The sequence below is a fragment of the Myotis yumanensis genome, unplaced genomic scaffold (genome assembly GCF_028538775.1).
Source record: "Myotis yumanensis isolate MYYU_CA2020_CCGP unplaced genomic scaffold, mMyoYum1.0.hap1 SCAF_2, whole genome shotgun sequence".
Lineage (NCBI taxonomy): Eukaryota > Metazoa > Chordata > Mammalia > Chiroptera > Vespertilionidae > Myotis > Myotis yumanensis.
The window spans coordinates 91787892-91811365 of record NW_027223753.1 but is presented as its reverse complement, the minus strand read 5'-3'; the positions used below and the strand labels follow the sequence as shown (position 1 = coordinate 91811365).

The 23474-nt window shown below is 42.8% G+C and overlaps 1 protein-coding gene across 4 annotated transcripts in view; it reads left to right on the top strand.

Moving 5' to 3' along the window:
* CDYL (chromodomain Y like) overlaps nucleotides 1-19969 on the top strand; it is a 223762-nt gene extending 203793 nt beyond the window's left edge. For 2 of the 4 annotated variants that reach the window (XM_070405788.1, XM_070405785.1), the window contains exons 3-7: nucleotides 252-508; nucleotides 1881-2053; nucleotides 7488-7698; nucleotides 17957-18100; nucleotides 19614-19969. In XM_070405788.1, the coding sequence (XP_070261889.1) occupies nucleotides 252-508; nucleotides 1881-2053; nucleotides 7488-7698; nucleotides 17957-18100; nucleotides 19614-19772 (944 nt within the window). In that variant the 3' untranslated portion in view covers nucleotides 19773-19969. The remainder of the gene's footprint in view (nucleotides 1-251; nucleotides 509-1880; nucleotides 2054-7487; nucleotides 7699-17956; nucleotides 18101-19613) is intronic. The other 2 variants (XM_070405786.1, XM_070405787.1) reach the window with 2 other exon arrangements.
* Nucleotides 19970-23474: the final 3505 nt, after the last annotated feature.

The window sequence follows — 23474 nt, the reverse complement described above, 5'->3', positions numbered from 1 at the left end:
TCAGCAAATACCTTCCCATCTTTCTTTTTTAGGCAAAATAAGCAAGAGGGTGATTTCCTTGTCAGACTTTGATGGAAAACAAATGCCCTTAAAAGTAGGCTTTCCAAAGTTTCTGATTTTTAATGTTCTTGCCATTAAGACATTAAAATTCTGAGTTTGTAAGGAACATTTTTAACTAATTCAAAGATGACACTGGGAGTGAAATTGGTAGCAGGACATCACAGACCACTGTGATTTCAAACTCTTGGCAGGTACATCTCCGTTTATGGACGCATTAACAGCCAATGGAACAACCAACATACAGACATCTGTTACAGGAGTGACAGCCGGGAAAAGGAAATTTCTTGACGACAGAAGAGACCAGCCTTTTGACAAGCGGTTGCGTTTCAGTGTGAGGCAAACAGAAAGTGCCTACAGATACAGAGATATTGTCGTCAGGAAGCAGGATGGCTTCACCCACATCTTGTTATCAACAAAATCATCAGAGAATAACTCACTAAATCCAGAGGTGAGAAATGTTCCTTGGGCTGATTTGTGCGTCCTGTTTCTCCGAGCACTGTTTTCCAGGCCTGCTCAGCCAAATTGGCACTTTTTTATGTGTTTTTCTAACTCTCCTTCTGGGCCATTTCATAGTAACCACCAGGAGGTAGGAAGCACAGGTGAAGTGTGACAGTCTTGGTCCTTATAACCCTCATGACTGCAGTGAAGTCGGGACAGTATGCATGTGTTGAGTGTCCATCTTCATTGTCAAGGGTGTGGATTGGGACAGGAACCAGAGTTCTGAATGGAGGAGGTGGTAATTGTGCTCCAGGTTATGAGCTCTTAACCTGGGGGCGTGTGGGGCATCTGGGAGATTCCCGCCTCCCTGAAGTTACATGTAGAATGTGTGTGTGCACATTCTTTTCTTTATCTCGTCATCAGATTCTATAAGGGTTCTTTGTTGTAACAAGACTGAAATAACCCTGGGTTTCAACCCCTTCATAGTATTTTAACATCATTCCCAGTCAATCTTCAGCATGGAAGTGGAGCTTAACACCTACAATTTCAACACATGTTCATTACTAGTAGTACCTGGTAAAGTTAGTTTTCAAGGATCAAGGGAAACTAATGCTTGCAAAGGTTTAATTCTTTGACCTAAATAGGTAAACTTGGTTCTAGTAATATCTAAAATCAGAAGTATTTGAACCTGCATTGTACCTTACTTAAAATTTAAAGTTCTGGTAATTGCTTGTTTTCCACTTATGAGCAGCGAGGTCAAGTTTTTCCCAAACAAGAAAACCAAACTGTATCAAGTTTGTATATCTGGCCAGGGTCACATGACAAACCAGTTTGGCACTGGTTCCCAGTCCATTTTCAGACTACGGAGCCTTCATTGGTTATTTGTAAATGCTGCAGAGATGATTCCAAATGGTTTTGTGCCTTTCTAGCAGTCTCCATGCTCAGATCCTTGCACCTAATGCACTTAAGCACCACACTATTGGGATTTTGTCTCAAGTGTGGCAGGCTGGTGTTCAGCAACAACAACAAAACCCAGGGAACTGAACTGGTTTCTTTCAATGGTTGAATGTGTCAGCTGCTGTTTAAAGTGTAGAAATTCCAAGTGGACATAATATGTAATTTGCCTTATCTTCTGAAAGCCACAATGACTAGAATATTAAGGTAACTTAGATTCACATGTCTTTCCAATTATACTTTCTGGCTAGCATTCCCAATCTCTGGTTACAGAAATAAGAAATTTGTGAGTTAAATTGTGGTAGATACAGGGAACAGTATTAGGCTGTAAATCTACTTTGTGTAGATCCAGATATTCCACAATGAAATGCTTTTAGGATTCTGTATCGAAAATACTCTTTGCCACTTTAATTTTTGGTGACTTTCAGGTAATGAAAGAAGTCCAGAGCGCACTGAGCACGGCTGCTGCCGACGACAGCAAGCTCGTGCTGCTCAGCGCGGTGGGCAGCGTCTTCTGCTGCGGTCTCGACTTTCTTTATTTCATACGGCGCTTAACAGATGACAGAAAAAGAGAAAGCACTAAAATGGCTGAAGCTATCAGGTATGCATGAATGGCATTTTTAAAACATCGATTTGAGTGTTTTGCTTTTAGTTACCAATGGCTGATAAGACAGGCTTAAACAAGCTTGTGAATGAAATGTACATCTCCTTCCACTGGGAGACACGAGTAGTAAAAGTAATTAAATCATCTATCTTTTCTGTGGGCCTGGCATACGTTACTACTTGCCTTGAGCAAATAACTGATTTCAAGTCTGGCTCAAACCCTGTGAAGTGCTCAGGGAACATTTAATGATTAGAGTATACAATAGCATATAGCCACATTATTTGTCATATGAGTGTGTTCTGTCTTCGCCCCTTAAATAAGGATGCATTCTCTTTCACATAATAATTTACATTTGCTTGACTCTAAAATAAATTGTCTAGGCTTTGTGATGATTCAGTTTCATAATATCACATGAAAAGTTTTGTTGTGTTTTTTTTTAGTATAAGCAGTACACATTCTTTTTCAAATGTATCCTGAGTGTCAACGACACATAAAACTATAACACAGTAAAAAGTAAAAGTTTCCTCTATCTCACCCCCCATCTACAGTTCATTTGTATGTCTTCCCCAACCATTTTCTAAACATTTTTAAATATGTATTCCACACACACACACAAATAATAAAGCTTTACTTTTATTTCTGTTAAATAAATGGAATTATACAGTGTTGTTTTACAACTTCCTTTTTTCATTTAATAATATGACTAGATGTTTCCATTTTCTCTGTTTCTGTTTTTGGATTTTTCCACTACTATATCTTAACAGTTAAAAAATCTTTTCCTAGAACCACATAATCTGCTATAAGCATGTCCAGGTACATATATTTTATGTCCCTCATTTCTCATGCTAATTACTATATGTATTTAAAGTATCTAATTTTCCATAGTGAAATGTACTTATTTATTTAAAATGAATGAAACCCAGCCCTGGCTGGTGTGGTTCAGTTGGTTGGAGTGGCATCCCATGCATGAAAAGCTCGAAGGTTTGATTACCAGTCACATACCTAGGTAGCGGGTTTGGTCTGTGGATGAGGTGCATATGAGAGACAACTAGTCCATGTTTCTCTCTCACATCAATGTCTGTCTGTCTGTCTGTCTGTCTCCTCAAATAAATAAATAAAGCCTTGAGTGAAGATTAAAGTGAATGAAGCCAAGTCACCAACCAAGAGGACCATTGTGCTCCCCACACACCTCCCTAAAATGACATGTCCCTAAGTGAGCCCTTAAGGACCCTTTGTTATTTGTACAGAAAGATGAAAACTTAAGAGAGTCACAGATTTGCAAAATGGCAATAAAGTTGGTTGGGTCGTCTCCCAAATCCCTAGGTATTTGGAGAGTTGACATTGAGCCTCTTTTGATAATTACTGGGCTTCATGTGGCTGAGACCCTAAGCAGTGACCTTGGGGACACAGCTTTGTGGTCCCTAATCCATTCAGAAGTGCATGTCAAGATTGGTAGAGTGCACTTCTGTTTTGGTAGGTCTGGAGTTGCGTGTGGCATCTCTCTCTGACAGATCTCCACACGTCAGGCATTACTTTGGCCTTTTAGAACATTTTTAATGATTTTCAAAATTATGTTTTCTCATATGGTATATACATGTATACAGGGCATTGTTTATTTCTTATTCTTCTTGAACATTACCATTTCTTAAGCTATCATATAGTAGTTTTTCAAAAATACTTTCATTTCAAGTGTTATTTTTAGTCTCCTAAATAATTTCAAATTTGTAGAATGCTAGATGGGACCATCTTGTTATTCAGTTTAAAATTAAACTGCTTGACCATCCATGTGATTCCTTGAGAGATTGTCAGTACCTCTAAGACAATCCTAATTGTTAAGTCCATTCTATCTTTTCAGGATTAACTAATGAACTTAATTTTTATTTTTCTGGTACAAAACATGTCTTAGATGGTGACCGCATGTTTTCTGTAAGAGCACACTGATTTTACACATAATACTGTGATTGGGGAGATCTGCTGTGATAAGAAAATAGACCTTGCCAGCCAATGCTTCTCAGTGCTGGCTCACTTCACCCCACAGGCATTTCCCAGTGCGCCATTTCTAAATCTTGTTGGTGCCTCAACCCTAATCCCAGCCCATTCCTCCAGTGTTGAATTGCTCTTGTCAAGGCTAAGGCTCATATTGTTGGGATTAGAAAAAGCAGAGGAGAGATAGATTAGAGGGATTTCATTTGTTAAACTTCTAGGTAATGCTAAATGTTTATTTTCATCAACTACCCACTGCCCCACTTTTTTCTCCTGACCTTCCCACTCTGCTCACTCCTCATAAGAACTGAATCAGTATTCTAGGGAAAAGTCAAATCCTGCTTTAGGGAAACTTAACTTGGGTCTTCTTTAAATGAATATATTTTTGTCATTGTTAATTTTTCTTAATGTACACTGGCAGGATCCTAAAAATAATTAGTTACACCAGATTCACTTAACTTTTACTCTTGCTCATTTGCATTTCAGTTAAGTTTTATATGTATAAAATTAGCCTATACACATAAAGCTATTGCTATGTATATTTTTTTGTTTCTGTGGTATCTTGTTTTGATTTCTTAAAACTTTGGGGCAAAGAATGTCATTATAGCAAGTTTCCAAAAGAAAAGTAGGAAATAAGATTAGATTTAAACATTAGCTTTGTCAGGAATCTACTGCCGCTAATTCTGTTATCAAGAATTACTTGTGATAAACAGCTTACAAATAAATTGTAATAAAAATATTTGGTACATTAGTGATAAAATTATTACGAGTCAGTTTGTAAAGTTAGGCTTTTGAAATCTTCGGGAACTGAAAGACCAGGGAGCCTTCTCTTCCCAGAGCGGGGGCATCTTCTACACCACAGAGTGAGACAGAGACCTGGGTGAAGAACAAGGCCAGTGAGTAAGCATGCCCCTAGAACCCAACCGCTCCCCCATTCAGCCCTATTCTATACATTCACTATGAAGGGAGAGCTCAGCTGAGATGGGGCAGTGAGCTACTAAAACTTCAGATCTGGTGACCTCATTTCCCCCAAACAGTTCCTAGAGTAGTGGGTTTTATGTGAGTTTCTAACTCTTTGGTATGTCTGTGAAGTATTAAATGTTATTCAAATAAATGGATAGAATTTTTATTTTGTTTAATTATAAGTCTTTTAAAACTCCATTTGTGGCAAATGATCTTTCCTTTGTTGTCATACCCGCACAGTCTTTAATTCAATTTGCAGATAATTCAAAGGAAACTGAATTTTAAATTCAATATGTTGCATTGAGCTGAGCACATTTGAACATTCATGCATTTTGATTTTGTTTTAAAATAACTTGCAAAAGCAAGGAAAACAGGTTCTCCTTGAATGCCAGGCCCCTGGAGCTTCATCCCCAGCCCTGAAGGCAGCTCCGCATCCCCACTTCTGGTAGTGACTGGGAAGTTTATACTAAACAGAAAAGCAACTCGATAAAGTTTTGTTTTGTTTTGTGTTTTTTAAACAAAACCAGTTTATCTGAGAACCATGCTCATCTCTGGCATCCCAGAGTTTACACTATATGAAGGTCCAGGTTGTGTTCTCTGAAAAGGGACATATCTTCACCCCAGAGGGCGCTGGCTAAATTCATCCCCTTCTCAGAAGCAGCTATGGCTTTCAGATTAAGTTATCATTCCAAGCAAAAATAACAGTTAAAGCAGCACCAAGGGGTGGGAGATCCAGTTCCAAAAATATTTTTCCAGCTTGTTAAAAATACAAGCTTTGATTTTGCAATATCTTAGAACCTTTTTTCTTTTATCCAAACATGTAGAGAGAGAAAACACTGCTACATGGAATAATTAATTCCTTTTATCATTTCTCTATAGAATTTATTATTACACTATTTTGATCATTTTTCCATGTTAATCTACCATCCCATTCGTTGTTTCCAGATGTTCATATGAGGTAGATGAAAGTGGAAAGACATGCAAGTATGTTCATGTAGATTGTCAACAGTTATTTCAAGGACCTGTTTAAAAGGTTGCCTGGCTCTCTTTGTATCAGTAAAACCCAATGTGATCTTTCTACCAGTGCCTTAGGTGCTCTCATTTAAAAAGTCTTAGTGCAACTCATTCATTTGAATGAATTTATTTTCATTCAAGAAAAAGATTCAGCAAACCTTGGGGACCAGGCTGAGGTCTATGACTATGAGTACCTTTGAGAACAGTTTATGGAGCTAGGCTTGCAAGCTGCCAAATTCTGCATACAGTCCCTCCTTTTTTCCTGTTCTACACATGCACACACATACACACCCTCCAACCCGTCCTCGAAAAAATATATGGCCCTCTGTGTCAGTGGGGAGCAGGGGTACTATCTAAGATGCCAAATCATGATTTTCAGAGATAATCTGAACAGAATGCTCTAGCTTTTAAATTGCTGAATGGTAGAGAACACCCAAGGATAGGGGTCAGATTTAGAATTTAGAATTCTGTGATTCTGATCTGGAACTAAGACTGCCTTAAAGGAATTATTGGTTACTTATTTTGGTGTGTATTTTTCTTTCTCTTCCCCATGTTAAAGCAGAACAAAAAAGCAACCTCTGAGCATAAAAAGAGCTTCTAGTGGTGGAGAAGGTGCACATTCCCAGTATGGCATGGCACCAACCTACTCTAAAGCAGCCTACTATTCCAGCCTGAACCTAAAATAAATCTACAAATAGCTTTGGCTCCGTTTTGTAAAATATCCCATCCTCTGTGAAGGCCATCCTACCCTTAGTCTCACTCTCCTCTGAAATCCTGCTTTAATTGTATTCCACAACACACAGTCGAGTTCAAAATGGTGTCTATAGTTTCTGCTCTTCTTGTTTGAATCTCATATTTTAAACCAGCCTGTAAGCTTCTTGTCTCTATATCCCCAATGGCATTCAGTCTAGTCCTATATAAACTCAGGAAATATCTGTTGTTTCCAAATAATCAGCTGTCTAAAATCACATAATCCAGTCCAGATCCCAACCCCATGGTTCCTGACCACAATCCTCCAGTCTTTGCTCAACATTGGACAGTGTTAATAGTATGCCCTGTGCTAGGTTTTCTCTGTGAGAGCTTCTAGATTGGTCATCTGAAGCTCATGATGTTTATTGGGCTTCTTGTGTCTTAAAGGGAAGGAAGGCTGAGGGAAAAACATACTGGTCGTAGAGCCCATGAGCCACTGCAAATGTAAGAGCAGCCTTAGGCTGTATGTTGCCCATCATCTTCAGATAGGTCCTGTTGCAACAGCCACTTCCAACATGGCAGCTCAGGTATCAGTAAGCCTTTCTAGTACACAGCAAATAAATCCACGGGCCACAACTCCTGAGGGACGGCCTTCAACAAATCTCAACTCATAATTTTCACAGAGTTTACATCCTAGTAAATTGAATTCCATAATAGTGGGTTTTTTTGTTGCTCAAATACATAATATTTTGAGTAATTCCCCATTTATTTTTCATTTTAGAAACTTCGTGAATACTTTCATTCAGTTTAAGAAGCCTATTATTGTAGCAGTAAATGGCCCTGCCATTGGACTAGGAGCATCCATATTGCCTCTTTGTGATGTGGTTTGGGCCAATGAAAAGGCTTGGTTTCAAACACCCTATACTACCTTCGGACAGAGTCCAGATGGCTGTTCCACCGTTATGTTTCCCAAGATTATGGGAGGAGCATCTGTGAGTACCTCGTTTTAAAAAATAATTTTAGAAAACTTCCTGAAGAAATCTAATTTGGTTATTGGTTTTCTAAATATATACAGGGTGTCATTCTATGGGGACTTTTCATCAAATACACTTGTGATTCATTTCTTGTTCATTAACTTATATTTTTAATTCATGAAATCATACATTTTCATATCAGTTTATAGAACATCTATGGACCCTGTTCAATGTCATTTTCTAGAGAAGGACCTCATTCAGTGAGAAATCTATATCTCTACATAGTTAATATTGACATCCACTATTAGTAAATACCCAATTTGTAACCCATACAACAGAGTTTGCACTGGAAAGGTCTTTTATACCTAATCACTTAAAAGCTACACTCTACGTGAAAGGAAGAGTCACACTTGTCTCACCTTAAATCAGAACTTAGAAGTGATTCAGCTTAGTGAGGAAGGTGTGTTGAAAGCCAAGATAGGCCAAAAGCTAGACCTCTTGCATCAGTTAGCCAAGCTATGAATGCAAAGGAAAAGTTCTAGAAGGAAATGAAAAATGCTACTCCAGTGAACATACAACTGATAAAAAAGCAAAATAACCTTATTGCTGATATGTAGGAAGTTTTAAAATCAAACAAGCCATGGCTTTCCCTTACACCGAAGCCTAATCCAGAGCAAGGCCCTAACTCCCTTCAAGTCTATGGAAACTGAGAGAGGTGAGGAAGCTGCCAAAGAAAATTCTGAAGCCAGCAGAGGTTGGGGTTTAAGGAAAGACGCTGCCTCGATAACATGAAAGTGCAGGGTGAAGAGGCAAGTGCTGATGTAGAAGCTGCAGCATGTTATCCAGAAGATCTAGCCAAGATAATTAATGAAGGTGGCCACACTAAACAGGTTTTCATTATAGATGAAACAGCCTTATGTTGGAGGAAGATGCCATCTAGGGATTTCATAACTAGACAGGAGAAGTCAATGTCTGGCTTCAAAGGACAGGCTGACTCTTGTGAGGGGCTAATGCAGCTGGTAACTTTCAGTTGAAGCCGATGTTCACTTACCACCCCAAAAATCCTTGGGCCCTGAAGAATTATACTAAATCTACTCTGCCTGTGCTCTGTAAATGGAACAGCAAAGCCTGAATGACAGCTCATCTATTTACAACATGGTTTACTGAATATCTCAAGCCCACTGTTGAGACCAACTGCTTAGAAAAAAGATTTCTTTCAAAATATTCATGCTCATTGCCAATCCACCTGGTCAATCAAGAGCTCCGACGGAGATGTACAGTGAAACTAATGTTGTTTTCATGCCTGCTAACACCACAGCCATTCTATAGCCCATAGACTAAGGAATAATTTTGGTTTTCAAGTCTTACTATTTAAGGAATACAGTTTGTAAGGCTATAACTGCCATACAAAGTACATTGAAATCCTTCTAGAAAGGATTTCCCATTCTAGATGTCATTTAGATCATTTATCATTCCTGGGAGGAGGTCAAAATATCACCGTTAACAGTTTGGAAGGAGTTGATTCCAACCCTCATGGGTGACTTTGGGGGTTCAAGCCCTCATGGAGGAAGTAACTGCAGATGTGGCGGAAATAGCAGGAGAACTAGAGTTAGATGTAGTGCTGCACTCATGATAAACCTCTAATGCAGTGGTTCTCAACCTTCCTAATGCCGCGACCCTTTAATACAGTTCCTCATGTTGTGGTGACCCCCAATTTCATTGTTACAAATTGAACATAATTAAAGCATAGTGATTAATCACAAAAACAATATGTAATTATATATGTGTTTTCCAATGGTCTTAGGCGACTCCTGTGAAAGGGTCATTCGACCCCCAAAGGGGTCGAGACCCACAGGTTGCGAACCGCTGCTCTAATGGATGGGGAGTTGCTTCTCATGGATGAGCAAAGATAGTGGTTTTTTTAAGATGGAATCTACTCGTGAAGATACTGTGAAAATGGTTGGAGTGGCAAAAAAGGATGTAGAACACTACATAAACTTCGCTGATGAAGCAGCAGCAGGTTTGAGAGGACTGACTCCAGTTTTGAAAGAAGTTCTACTCTAGGGAAATGCTATCAAGTAATATCACATGCTACTGAGAGTCAGTTTGTTCATGAAAGGAAGAGTCAGTGTGGCAAACATCAGTCTTGTCTTATTTTAAGAAATTGCCACAGCCACCCCAACGTTCAGCAACCAACACCCTGATTGGTGGGCAGCTGTCAACATCGAGCAGGACCCTCCACCAGCAAAGATAATGACTTGCTGATGGCTTGGATGCTGGTTAGAATTTTCTAGCTATAAAGTGTTTTTAAATTAAAGTATGTACATTGTCTCTAGACATCTGCTATTGCACATGTAATAGACTACAGTATGGTATGAACATAACTTGTATATGCATTGGGAAACAAATTCATGTGAATTGCTTTATTGTCATACTCACTTTATTGCGATGGTCTGTAACCCAATCTGCAGTGTCTCTGAGGTATTTCTGTAGTGTCTCCAAAAGCAGATGCTAAGTGGAGTTAAGTAGCCAATACCTATTGAAGGGACAAGGAAGAGATAGGGGGAGAAATTGAACTGTGAGCAGGCCCAACAAAGCTTCTGCTATCCCATGGGGCATATATGGCCTCTTAATAGATGTACCACAGTGGACCGAAGTGGCTGCTTCCTTTATGTCCATTATCACTGAGTGTGGGCTGTGCCCATGGACGGGTGGCTCTCTGCAGCGGGGAAGTCCCCTCGGGAGCTAATGGATGTCTGCTGATGGCACTGCCAGCAGCTGGGGCAGCAAGACCTCCCTTTAGTGGATCTCAGCGGCACATCTCTGCATGCGCCACAGCCCACCTCTTGTCCCTTGGATCTGCCTCTTCGAACAGTTTGCAGGGGGCAGTTTCTCCAGGTTCCAGAGTCCTCTCTTCCTGGAGGAGACTTAGAGGAGGAGGATTAAACAGTGATAACTGCTGCAGGCAAGAACCACGTGGATGTTAAAATTAGTGGGTAGTAAAAGTACCATGAGAAGAAGGATATTTGCATCCTTGCATTATTTACAATAGAAAAATCAGTAACTTTCAAGTAGAGAAGCCTGCAGACACCTCCTTCCTGAGAGATTAAAGTTCACCAGAAACAAGGCCTATCGGCTGTGGTTGGCCCTCATGTGCTGCATGGAGAATGACATCGCGTCAGCCTGCTGGAGTCCTGCCAGATGTGCATTGCCTCAGTCTCATCCAGGGAGTGCCAGGCAGGTCCAGGTGTGGCACGTCTATAGATGCAGAGCAGCGCCCTTCTGCCATAGTCGGAGAACTCGCTGAAGGACTGAGAAGCCTTTGCAGACTGGGGAGGCCAAGGGGAACTGACAGCTCAGTGCAGTGTGGCTTCTCGGGTTCTGATCAGAGAAAGGACAGCAGTGGAAAAACTGGCAACATTTGCGCAGGATTTGTAGTTCCATTCATAGTATTATATCAATGGGAATTTTATGGTTTTGATCACTGTAAAATGTCATATAAGATGTTAATGTTAAGGGAGAGCTGGGTGATGGGTTGACAAGAACTCTCTATACTACTTTTGTAATCTTTTAATAAGTCTAAAATTATTCCCAAAATAGAAAGTTTTAAATAGTTTAAATCAAGGAATGTAAAGGAGGAGAGGGCTTAATATGACAAACTGCAGCCGCCCTGCCATAGCTGGTCTTAGTCCTCCCTCACCTCATCCTCTCCCTTCCTGTGTTAAATCACCCCCCCTCACCACCTCTGCCTGCCTCAGTGCTGCCCTGGTGGTAGGTCACTGGTCCCTAAGAGGCCTGAAGCCTGGTCATCATGCCCTGCTCAGCCGGAGTTGGCAGGGAAGGAGGAAGGGGCTCCTGGTGGGCCTCAGGATTCCACACATCCCCTCCTCACCTGCTGGCCCTGGGCTCAGACATCAAGTGCTCAGGCAGTGGTCAGAGCTTCAGGTTCTCTGGGACCCTTGTTGTGTCCGCCAGCAAAGCGTGCCCCCTCTGGGCCAGCAGCACCCAGAGATGTGAGGAGAGGAAGCACAATGTCCCTCAGTAGATCATTGGGAGGGATCATAAGTACAGCCACTCCTACTTCCACCCTTTCTCTCCCAGGCTTGTGTTCTTCCTGTTGTGAACATGGTACAATATCAAGGTCTTTGCATTGTTTATACTGTGAGTTGGAAGACAGTGCCCATCCTCCTGGAGCACACCTGCTGGCTGGTGCTCCTCTCGTACTGCGGGTCATCCCAGTGCTCCTAGGACTGGCAGCTTCTGCAGGTGTTGACTGTGACTCCGCCGGAGGACCCACTCCCACAGCTCCTTTGCTGGGAGGAGGCTATTCTGGTCTGGCGTTGTGTTCTGTGACACCCCATGAGCCTCAGAGTGAGGTCGCCTGAGGACTTGCAGGCAGGAAAGCAAACCCACACCCACAGTAAGCATCTGTTCCTGTACCAAGCATGTCAAACTTGCGGCCAGTGGGCCGCATGCCTCGTTTAAAGAAATGAGGCCTGCGGCCCCCCGACTGCGAGTTTGACATGCTTGCTGTAAACAGTCAACTTATGCTTGGCTGGCTAATTGTCTCAGGAATGATGCCAAGCAGATAGCTTGGCATTGGTGTCTGCTACTAGAAGGCTTGATGTCCAGCCACAACAGTAGCTGAACCAGCCTTGATAGGTCAGAGCCCGTGCTATTGAGCTCCAGCATCGGGGTGGCCAAACAACCAACACTGGCTAGTGTCACCTTTCTTATGTAGTTTAGTTCCTCTTCGTGGTGGGTGCTCTCTGGTGGACACTGACGTGCCAGCAGTCTATACCCTTCCCCAGTCACATATCTATATGCCTCTACCCTAGACATCTGTGTCCCCAGTTTTCCAGGACCCTGGCCAGCCAGACAGACTGTTCACCACTACCCTGCTCACCCTGGATTCTAACCCTGATGAAGTTCTCTTACACCAGATGAATGACCAGGCATATCCCCCATTTCAGAGCATTCCCCTCCCATGTTCTTTTGAGCCAGGCCACCCATAAACCAAGCTTGTTCACAGGGAATCCCCCATTCAGCCATGGATGTTAACTGAGGCGGGGCACTGGTACAGCAGTGGTGCGTGACTTGTGGGTCTGGGCCACCTGCTTATGCATCTTGCCTATGCTCTCTGGTGTTTGTGCCTGACCCCAGCTGTGCACTGCCACTGGCCCTGGCTGACCCTTAGACCTTGATGGGCCTGATAGCTCAGCTTATGATGGACATTTCACTTGGTGTCCCATGGCTAGGTGTTCTTTCTCTACCAGGGCCCGGTGTGCACACTAGAACTGTTTTTTAAAAGGTATGTACTTCTCTGCTAGAAGGCATCGCCTTGCTCCAGAGCCCCAGGGACCTGCATTGAGATCATCTCTCTGGCGTTGCCATAAGCTCCTCCTGGCATCTTGTCCCACCCTCTCCACTGTCAGCCACAGCGGTTCTGGCATCTCAGCCTCACTTGGCCTGGACCCTTATTCCTTTCTCCGTACTTTAGAAGCCATCCCAGCAGCAAGACCACACGGCCTCTCCTGGGGCACTTGCCAGCATGTTAAGTCTTGTGGTTCAGGAAAGCTCCCCTGTCCAACCCGGTGGTTTTCCCCCTGTCAAGAAGAACACTCAGAATTCAGTCCCTTGTCTTCCCCCAGCTCCACCAGCACTTTCTAGCTCTTGTCATGCAGCTCTTCTGGGCAGTAGGTGAGTTACAGGCCTGATGGCCAAGAGAGGGGATGTGCAGGGCTTAAGGGAAGTGATGCAGTCCTATAAAGAGAGATTTCTGCATTGTCTTCAAACAATGGGGCAGCACTTGCTCTGAATGGAGATGAGTGGGCCGTTTATGTGGGCTCAGAGGAGTCTAGGGTTCAGAGTTTGGGGGCATCCTCCCAGAAGTCCCCATACCAAGTTTACCCTCCCTCTTTCTTCCTCACATAGCCAAACAGACCTTCTGTGTGTGGCTGAAGAACCTTACCTGCAGCTTGGCCACTCTGATTAAGTCCTGGGTCTGGATGTGGGTCACAACTCTCTCTCTGCCATCTTGCTACCCAGGAATCCCTCTGTGTCAGTGGCAACTAGCAGTTACTATCCCATTACCTGTGAGAAGGTCTTCATTGCCAGCCAGCTAGGGAGCAATAAATCCTTTTCATCACCGCTTCCACTCCCACCTGGCACAAGGTAGTTCTATGGAAGCAGAGGTCAGGTGACTATGGCAAGCAGGACATGGGTTAGGTATCAACCTCTGGCGAGGCAGAGAGGAAACAGGATAGGGTGGAGGGCAAAGGTGAGCTGTGGTGCAGTTCGGATGATGCCCTAGCTGAGCCCATGGTAGACTCTGGGGCATATGTGGCCATCACAGTTGTTCCAGGTGCCCTCACCACACCCATTGGATGCAGCAGGCCCAAGAAGGGCCTGCCCCTGGGAGAGGCTGCCTGCAGAGCTCTCACAGGGAGTTGCCTGCTGACAGTGCTCCTGGCCAGTGGCTCTGAGTGACATATCAGTGTTCACCTCAAGTTGTCTCCATTTTTTTTATGGGGAAAGTATTAAACAAACTTGACATTTGAACACATTTTGGGCAAAAGTAGCTTGGAAGTGGAGCCCTTGGGCCAAATGCTGCTAAGGGGTAGCGGTCTTGGATCCACTGAGCTCAGAAAGATTCATAAGTAGCTTGAAGGTAGTACAAAGTGAATGCCTACTCCTGACTCCCTCACCTTTGACCCCGCTGGACAAGTCTTGAAAGTCATTATTGTTTGCTTCTGTGACCTCCCGGGGTAACCTGAGCAGCAGTTTCCAGCCAGGGCGATTTGCCCCGTACTCCGGTCCTAGAGGGCATGTGGCAATGTCTAGGAACTTGGTGTCACAACAGAGGAGATGCTAGTTTTTCCTACAACTCACAGGACGTCCTCCACACTAAAGTGTCTTTACCCGGCCAGAGCATCTTCATGCCCAGCTTGAGAAATCCTGCTCTAAATAAAGCTGGAGCAAAGAGCCTAAACGGCACACAGTGTAAATTCTGCACTTTTTTTGGAGTAGTTGACTAAAACCTCTACACAAAACATGAGTGAATGTTGATGAGGTGAGTTGTATTGTGACAACTCTTGTTGAAAGTGACTGCTGCCCAAATGGTGCAGTTCCTTTCATGAGCTCTTAGTGTATGTGATTTCAGGAGCCTGAGGCAAGCCTAGAACAAGTTTGGTTTTCCCCACTTGCTATGTGAAAAACTTCAGGACGACAGTTAAAGGGATCATATTATCAGGATAAGAACGTGCAGGTAAACAAGCTGGGAAAACTACCTTTACTGTAGTATCTGCTGCAGGGAGAGAGATCTTGGAACCAGGCTGTAGTCACAGCTATGTAGGTTAGCTCTACAGTGAGTCCTCCTTGGGCCCAGTGAACATTCGTGGAGTGCCCACGCTGAGCCAGACACTGCAAAGCCCAGTCCTGTCTCAAGGACCACCCCTGTGAGCCTTTACACTCAGGAAAGTGTTGGGCCCTGTGACTGACAGCTGAGGAGCCTCCGTTGAGGGAACCACAAAGATGACAACACGCCCATTTGTAAACCTGGCAGCTCTTGGCCCTGAGAGCCTTGCCCTGAGTTTGCAGTGGGGAGCTGCCCTTTGAGGAGGTTAGAGACTGGTCCAAGGGATTAAGTGGCAGAACCACTGCCAAACTATGCCTCCTTGAGATTTGAAGCTTCCTGGTTCCTCCCACCCAAGCCTGTCAGGTTTCCTTACCATACTTCTTAATGTGATCTTTTTGGCTAAACTTGAACCAGGAAGCAGTCAACCTATAAGACATTTATCTATTCAAAGAGCAAGGCTTAAATCCAGTCATGGCTAACACACCAGGAAAATTTTAACTAATGTATTATTCCTGGCTCAGTTGACCAGGATGGTGAAGAAACACACCACTCTGTTGTACCTATTTTGGCCAGATCAGCAAAAACATTTTAGTTTGTGTGCCAAGATGAGAAAGGTTGAAAATAGCTGTACTAGAATACCACATGCCATATCCCATGTGACCTATACTGCAACTTAATACTTTCTTATCCTTCGGCATTTATCATTTGTCTGCATAGCTACACTATAACTTTTTTAAACAGTTGGACAAATTTTGACCACATTGAGTCAATTTTTAAAACTATTGGAAATTGAGTGTATGAGAACATATCCATTCAACTTATGTATATTTAATCCTACTAATCTTACCAAGGGAATTTTTCCTAATGGTTTTACTTGATAAGTATATTTTAAACCAACTCACCACCTGTATTTTGGTGAGAAAGCATTTAACAACCTTGAGTTAGTCCCAACATTCAGTCCTTTGGATAGATTCAGAAATGTCCTGCACATCCATTGACAGCCAGTGGGGAGTTAGCTGGTTTCTCGCTCACTGGAGGAGAGGATGGTTTGATGGGCTGTTGGCCCCAGCTGCCTGTCTTCAAGCCTGAGAGAATCAAGAAAAGGGAATGAAAGACCAGGAGAGAAGAGAATAGTAGTAGGGCAGTAAATTGGCCTCCAGTGGGCAAAAAATACTTTCAAAATGACTGGGAGAACAGAGAGGCCCCCTGGAGGCGCTGGAGGAGAAATGCAGGAAGGATGCCTTGCTCTTTGTCACTCCCACTGCCCATGTGCACTCAGGCCAGCGAGGTCCTTTGTGTTTCCTACCCAAGCTAAGACCCTGTAGTTCAGGTTGGTCCTGCAAACATACTTCAAACTAACCCAAGTGATTTAGTTGTGGTGTTGTCTTTACAGTATGTTGAGAGTAAAAGAAATGCATATAAGGAATGGAAAATTCTCTGTCTATAGAGCACTTCCCAGTAAGTCATTTCATCAGGAACTGTTTTCCTTTCTCATTGCATTTGGATCTGCCTTCAGAAGAACGATCTTAACAGCTAACAAGAAGATTAAGTCAGATTTTTAAATCCATTGTTTATTTTAGACCTTTCCACTGAGAGGAGGCTGTTTGGGGGTTTTGTAGAACATCTTCAGGCTCTTCAAACACTCATGGCTTTGTCCAAGACTTACACAAATAACATGCTCCTTTTGGGGACAAAAGTGAGTCGTCAGTGTTAAGAACCTTGCAGCCCTTCTGAAGACCCTGTTCTACAGCTGCTTTGCATCTCTGCCGATATTGAAATGGGGTGATGAATCAGCAGGACATTTGCTCTGCCGGCTCTGGTGTGCATACTCTAAACCAGCGGTCACCAACCTTTCAGACCTCGTGGACCACCGGTTGGTGACCGCTGCTCTAAACTGTGCATTTCACGTGCAGTTGGCCATCGAGGTGCCTTTATAGGAGGTACACAGGTACTATCAACTGAGAGAGACACTTAATACTTTAAGGCCTTTTCATAACAATGATTTTGCTTCTTTTGGAAAAGAAAGACACCGACCAAAAGTGCATTTTACGTGAGCTCAGAAGCTCTTTGTGACCACCAGAATCTTCGGGAAGGTTAACCATGCAAGATAGGAAATTGTGACATTAGAATCGTGCAGTTTCTTTGTCAGATAGATATTCTCCTCTTTTCTCCTTACTTCAGCATCTGTGAGCCTATCATTAGAGTGATAATGAAATTCATGCAAATTTGTGATGAGACCTTAAAAGTGCTGTAGAATCCAGGACAAAGTTAAAACCAGTTTCACACACACACACACACACACACACAACCAAGTGTTCACTCCTTCCATTGAGTCATGCGTATAGTCAGACCTTCCTAGGCAGTGGTCTTTTAGGGTACTTCTCAGTCCTGGTCAACTCTTCCCAGGTATCCCCCTGCAGGACCTCCCCGCCTGCATGTGCTCACGTCCCTAAAATTGCAAATGTTCTAGCTTTGCTTGGGCCTCATTTTCCCAGGAAACTATTTTGTGTATTAAATGAGTGCACACATTGGGAGGAGGAGGCAGGCAGAGAGGGACATGCCAGTGACTTCAAATTAACAAACAGATCTTCTCTAATTTAGATTTCTTGGCTGTCTATTTGATCCTGTATTACATCATAAAATAAGCCTTTTACATTCATTTTTTTGAAAACCCACTGACCGGTATGTTGCTTCCTGCCCACGTCGTGGACTGTGCCTTGCTGGGTTTCTGCTCAGTGCACAGGCTCTAGAGAGGGTTGGTTGCAGCCCTGGAGGGTGTGCAAGGGGTCCCAGCCCAGGCCGTTCAAACACCCATCGTCAGTGAATTTTTAAGGGATGAGTTATTGGGTTGGGTCTTTTCTGCCTGCCTCCCCGTCACATTTCATATTTCATATCAGTGTCAACTCTTCTTCCTTTCAGGCAAATGAAATGTTGCTCAGTGGCCGTAAGCTGACAGCGCAGGAGGCGTGTGGCAAGGGCCTGGTCTCGCAGGTGTTCTGGCCTGGGACCTTCACCCAAGAGGTCATGGTTCGCATTAAGGAGCTTGCCTCGTGTAATCCAGTTGTACGTCAAATTTGTTCTCTTAAGTGTGTGACTTTTTGTGTGTTTTTTGCCATGACCTTTTCCTTCAGAGAGATCAGACTTTTCACAGTATTTCCCTGAGCGCTCCCTGTACAGCCATCTTCATGGGAAATACTGACGGGAGCCGTAATGGATGCCAATGCTTCAATCTGCTTACCCTGTCCTCCCTTTGCAAATGCCCAAGAATTAAAGGAAAGCATTTCAATCTCAAGTTTAGTAACTTAAAAATGCCCTATATCCCTGGCCAAAAGGTTGTGGGTTTGATTCCAAGTCAGGGCAAGTACAGGAAGGCGACCAATTGATGTTTCTCTCTCCCTCCCTCTGCTGTCTCCCTTTATAAGATCAATAAGCATGCCCTCAGGTGAGGATTATTTTTTTAATCCTATAAAAGTCTACCAAAAAAAACAACATTTATATAGCTCTTCACTGCTTTCAAAGCCCTTTCATATAATCACTTTTTCCACACAGTAGACCTAAGTTTTGTCTAATAAATGTACTGGATAATATTTAATCTTTTAACGAAATTGCACTTGCCAAATTATAAGGTGAAATGTTATTTGATATTAATTGATCTAACTTCCCTCTAAGCCAGTGATTTTCAACCAGTGTGCCACAAGAATTTTTAAAACGTGCAATACCTGACTATTAGTCAGGGGCACTGATCTCTTTGCCCTTAAAATAAAAAAATGAGAACAGCCAACACAATAACTGTACAGTGTGAATTAAAATTATACTCTTTTTTTTTTGTCAGATCAGCAAAATGTAATATTTTTTGGTGTGCCACCGGGGGAATTTTATAGTTTATGTTTGCCATGAGATGAAAAAGGTTGGAAACTGCTGCTCTAAGCTGTCCCAAACATGAACAGCCCTCATTATTAAAATTAAATTTTAGTTTAAAAATCCCCTCAACAGACATTCTCCCAGTTTCCCTTGAGCACCAGAGCTATGCGTGGGCTCATGCAGCACAGCAGTGTGGGCCACAGCTGGTCTTGGCGTCGGGAAGAGGGAGGGAGTAGTACACAGTTCAGCTCACTTTTGAAATAGCTTGACAACCGTTTTGACCTTGAGAATGTGTCTGATATCTAGTGTAAAATAGACTTTGTACATATATTAGGCCTGGTGTATATTGTGGGAAATGTCTGGTAGCTTTTTTTTTTTTTTTAAATATACTTTATTGATTTTTTTACAGAGAGGAAGGGAGAGGGATAGAGAGTTAGAAACATCGATGAGAGAGAAACATTGATCAGCTGCCTCCTGCACACTCCCTACTGGGGATGTGCCTGCAACCAAGGTACATGCCCTTGACCGGAATCGAACCTGGGATCCTTCAGTCCACAGGCCGATGCTTTATCCACTGAGCCAAACTGGTTAGGCTGATAGCTTTTTTTTGATAGGTCATTACTCAGGTTTGATAATTATTCACACAAACTTGGGGTGCAGTGGAGCCAGTGCTTGCAGACACACACCCGCTAACTAACTGTGTTGTGTGGTCCAGGTGCTGGAGGAATCCAAAGCCCTTGTACGCTGCAACATGAAGACAGAGTTGGAGCAGGCCAATGAGAGGGAGTGTGAAGTGCTGAAGAAGATCTGGGGCTCTGCCCAAGGGATGGACTCCATGCTGAAATACTTGCAGAGGAAGATCGATGAGTTTTGATTGGCAGGCTGCCTGCTGATGACACTGGAATTGAAGAGCAGGGCATCTGTGGCTCCAAGGTGCCCGAATCCATCCTCACAGCCTGAAACATGTTCACTCTTAGCTCACGCTTGGAAGCAGGACTTGAAACATCCAAGCTATTTATTATCAAGGAGTTTTTAAGTACTGTAACTTTAAAATAAATAATTACAAAGCTCCTTTGTCCAAACATCATTATTTTATACTTCATATTCAGACAAGTATGAGAGTGTAATGGTGAGCACCAGACTGCTCGTTGCAGCTCTAATTTCTGCTATCTTTGGCTTGTACTGTATAAAGAAGAAAGTGTGTTTTGCTGGTTTGGGGTTGCAGGGAAAGTCTGGGATAATGTTTGTTTTCCTTATTTTTTCCTTCTAGAACAGACTCTAAAGAGGCACTAGAAAGCCTCATCTCCCCTGCCCCAAATAGAGATATAGAAGGATCTGAGATGTGCTTTTTTTCTCCAAGAAGGCACAGATAACTCAGATGAAAAGTCCAAATCAAAAGTAAGACTTACCTTTTAGGATATTTCTGATGAAAAATCCACTGATGAACGTGCCCCCACACTAAAGTACACTTAGGATTTATGCTGAGAAAAAAATCAGTTGCTTTTTCCTTCTCTTTTAATATGTCTGGTTCTCACCCAGTTAACATGGAGAAACCACTGTCTCTGGAAGGAAGCTTGTTTTGCAGTCCTAGTGACTCACTGAACAGCCTAAGTATGGTATCTAAGCTATAAGTTAGCCTTAGTGGGGTTTAAATAGTGTCTTTGACCCTTTTGAAAAAATAACTGCAATGCTTCTTGTTGCTGGGTGAGAAGTGCTACTTTATATACAATTTTGGTTTTCTATGTGCAGATATGATTGCTGTATTACACCAAAAAAAGTATTTTTATGTTTATAAACTGTATTTTTTAGTTTCACTTAGAATATATTTTATTTAATAAGTTAAAATTCTTTTGGCACACTATTAAATGCAGAAACTCCTTTTTAAGAAAAAGAACTACCTTATATTCGATGTTTAATGTTCTTGGTCTCCAGGTTCATGTCTACACAATACACTGAGTACAGTGTGGTGTCCAAGAGTGCCCTACGTAAACAGACATGCGCACTGCTCTCAGGAGTGGGGCCGATTCCTGATTACAGAGGCCTGCCATTAGGTAGGCTTCTGCGCTTGCAATCATATTGAATGTATGAAGAGTGAAATAAAATCAAAACCTTATTTTTGTACAGTTTTAAATTTTATACTAGAACTGACCGCCTCCTGGCTGCGTGGAGAGCTGTACAGTGTATAAACCTGCCTTTACCTGGGATTGGTTGGTGCAGTATTTTTGCATCTGTGGGACCTACTTTTTCGTTCAGTAGTTTGAAATATATATAAACTGTACAATCTGTAAAGTTTTTATAGAATAAATATTCAGCTGTGAAAACTGGTTAAATAAAACTAATATTTCTTAACACATTTAAAATGTTTCTCAAAATTCTTCACTTCTGAAGTTTCTCAATGAATGTATTTTTGTGAAATAGGAGCATAAAACATTTGTACAGTATGAAGAGTACCGAATCACTGTGTAACTACTCCTAGGGAGGAACTAGAAAACGTCCAGTGTCCTCCCAGGTCACATCCCCTCCCCCTCCCCAGGTTGCCATTTTCATTTCCTGAAATTTGTGTCACTCATCCTGTTGCTTCTTTTTCAAAGATGCATATTGTTAGCATACATTAACTAGTTCTGCATATTTAGAAGTATATTGTATCCCATATAAGCTCCTGTGATTTATATCTTTGATTCAGTATTAAGAGACCTTTCTATTTGTACAGAAAGTTATAATTTATGGCTTCTTTACCCAAACCTACAGCGTAGATATTTTCATTCCTGTTTCTAGATAAAGAACCTGAGGTGTGACACTCACCCCAGATCATGTGGGTAACTGGTCAGAGGTAGGACCAGCCTTCCAGCCCAGTGCAGTGTGGCAAAACCTACATTCTGATGACTCCCCTGTGATGTCTGTCTCTTAGAATTTACAAATAGGGAACTGATTCAGGAGGCTCATACTCAGTCCTGGTGAGGGTGATGGAAAATGTAGCCTCTCATATTGGTGAAAGTCTAACTTAGTTGAACTTTAGGAGAGAATGTGATAGTAACTGTCAAAATAAGTATTAAAAACCTAGACCCAATAAGTCCTATTTATAAGAATTCATCTTAATGAGTGAATTCTTGCAGAAAATAAGAATAAAGATACATATACAATTAAACTCATCTCAGGATTGTTCCTACTAGTAGAAAGTTGGAAACAGCATACTGTGTTCATCAGTAAGGTTTGTGTTAAATAATTATGCTACAGCCACACTGCTGTGGGAAAGGAATGAAGTCTTTATAAAATCTTAGATGGAACAGCATGCCAAAAACACCCATTGTATGCTTTTTTTAAACTTTTTAAAATATACTTATTCATTTCAGAGAGGAAGGGAGAGGGAGAGAAACATCAATGATGAGAGAGAATCACTGATCGGCCACCTCCCACATGCCCCCTACTGGGGATCAAGCCCACAACCAAGGCACGTGCCTGACTGGGAATTAAACCACGACCTCCTGGTTCATAGATCAACACAACCACTGAGCCACACCAGCCAGGCCTATTGTATGCTTTTAAAAGGTTGAAAAACCATATTCTGTTCTGTTTATCAAGTCCTCTCCCCTAGTGCTTCCTAGCCCCTGGGGTGAAACACTACTCAGCCCTCAGAAGTTGAGGTAGAAGTGGGTACTACTGCCCACTTAGGGCTTCGACCAGGGCTGTCCCCTTCTTGCCTTGATTCCTCAGCTGTGTGGCAGTACCAGCAGCCAGCACTTACACTGCCCTGAGCGCCAAGTACTAGACCAAACACTGCTAGCTCATGTGATTTTTTTTTTTAGCATACTCAGTTTTTAGAGAATATTTATTGATGTAATATATTTTTAATAATATATAATCATACAATGAGAGCTGTCAAATCTCTTGGTAGCTGACTTCGTTTCTGACATCCTTGGCAAGAAGACTGAAGAAATCAAAAGACCCTGCACTTTGAGATCTTTGCGGGAACTCCATGCCCACAATGTAAAGGGAGAGACGTGCGGGGAGAGCACCTGGCAAGGGCTGCTCACGTGGCTCTTCTTGGCCCCTGTAACTTGGTCAAGAGTGAACAAGGGTTCACTTGGGGTGTTTTACCCCAAGTCTCTGGTTAAAGCAGGAGCCCAGAGGGTCAGGGGCCAGCTTGACCAACTCCCCTTTGGCCGCATCACAGGCTCCAACCCACCCATACATGACCTCTTCATTTGCATTAGCATGAACACGTTACATCTCCAAGGGAAGGGAAATGTGTGCATTGCAGTTGAATTGGTACCTACCAAGTAGTGACGTGAGAGGAACAGCCTGGGGCACGGCTCCGTCAGCCTGTCGGTCCGGCCCTCAGGAAGCTCAGTCTTATCTGCTTCCCCCAAATTCCAGGCCAGCTAGCCCATCCGGTGGCCTCTTACTGACCTTTCTGTCTTATAACCAGCATTCCCCAGCCCATGCCCTTCTTGTCCTAAAGTGCACTCTAATGGCCTCCAGGACATGCCAGCGGGAATCCTACCCTCCCTCCACAAGAAGGCAGATTCTGGGCAGGGGAGAACAGTCCTCGGAGGAACCTTCGGCCCTGCAGTAAAGC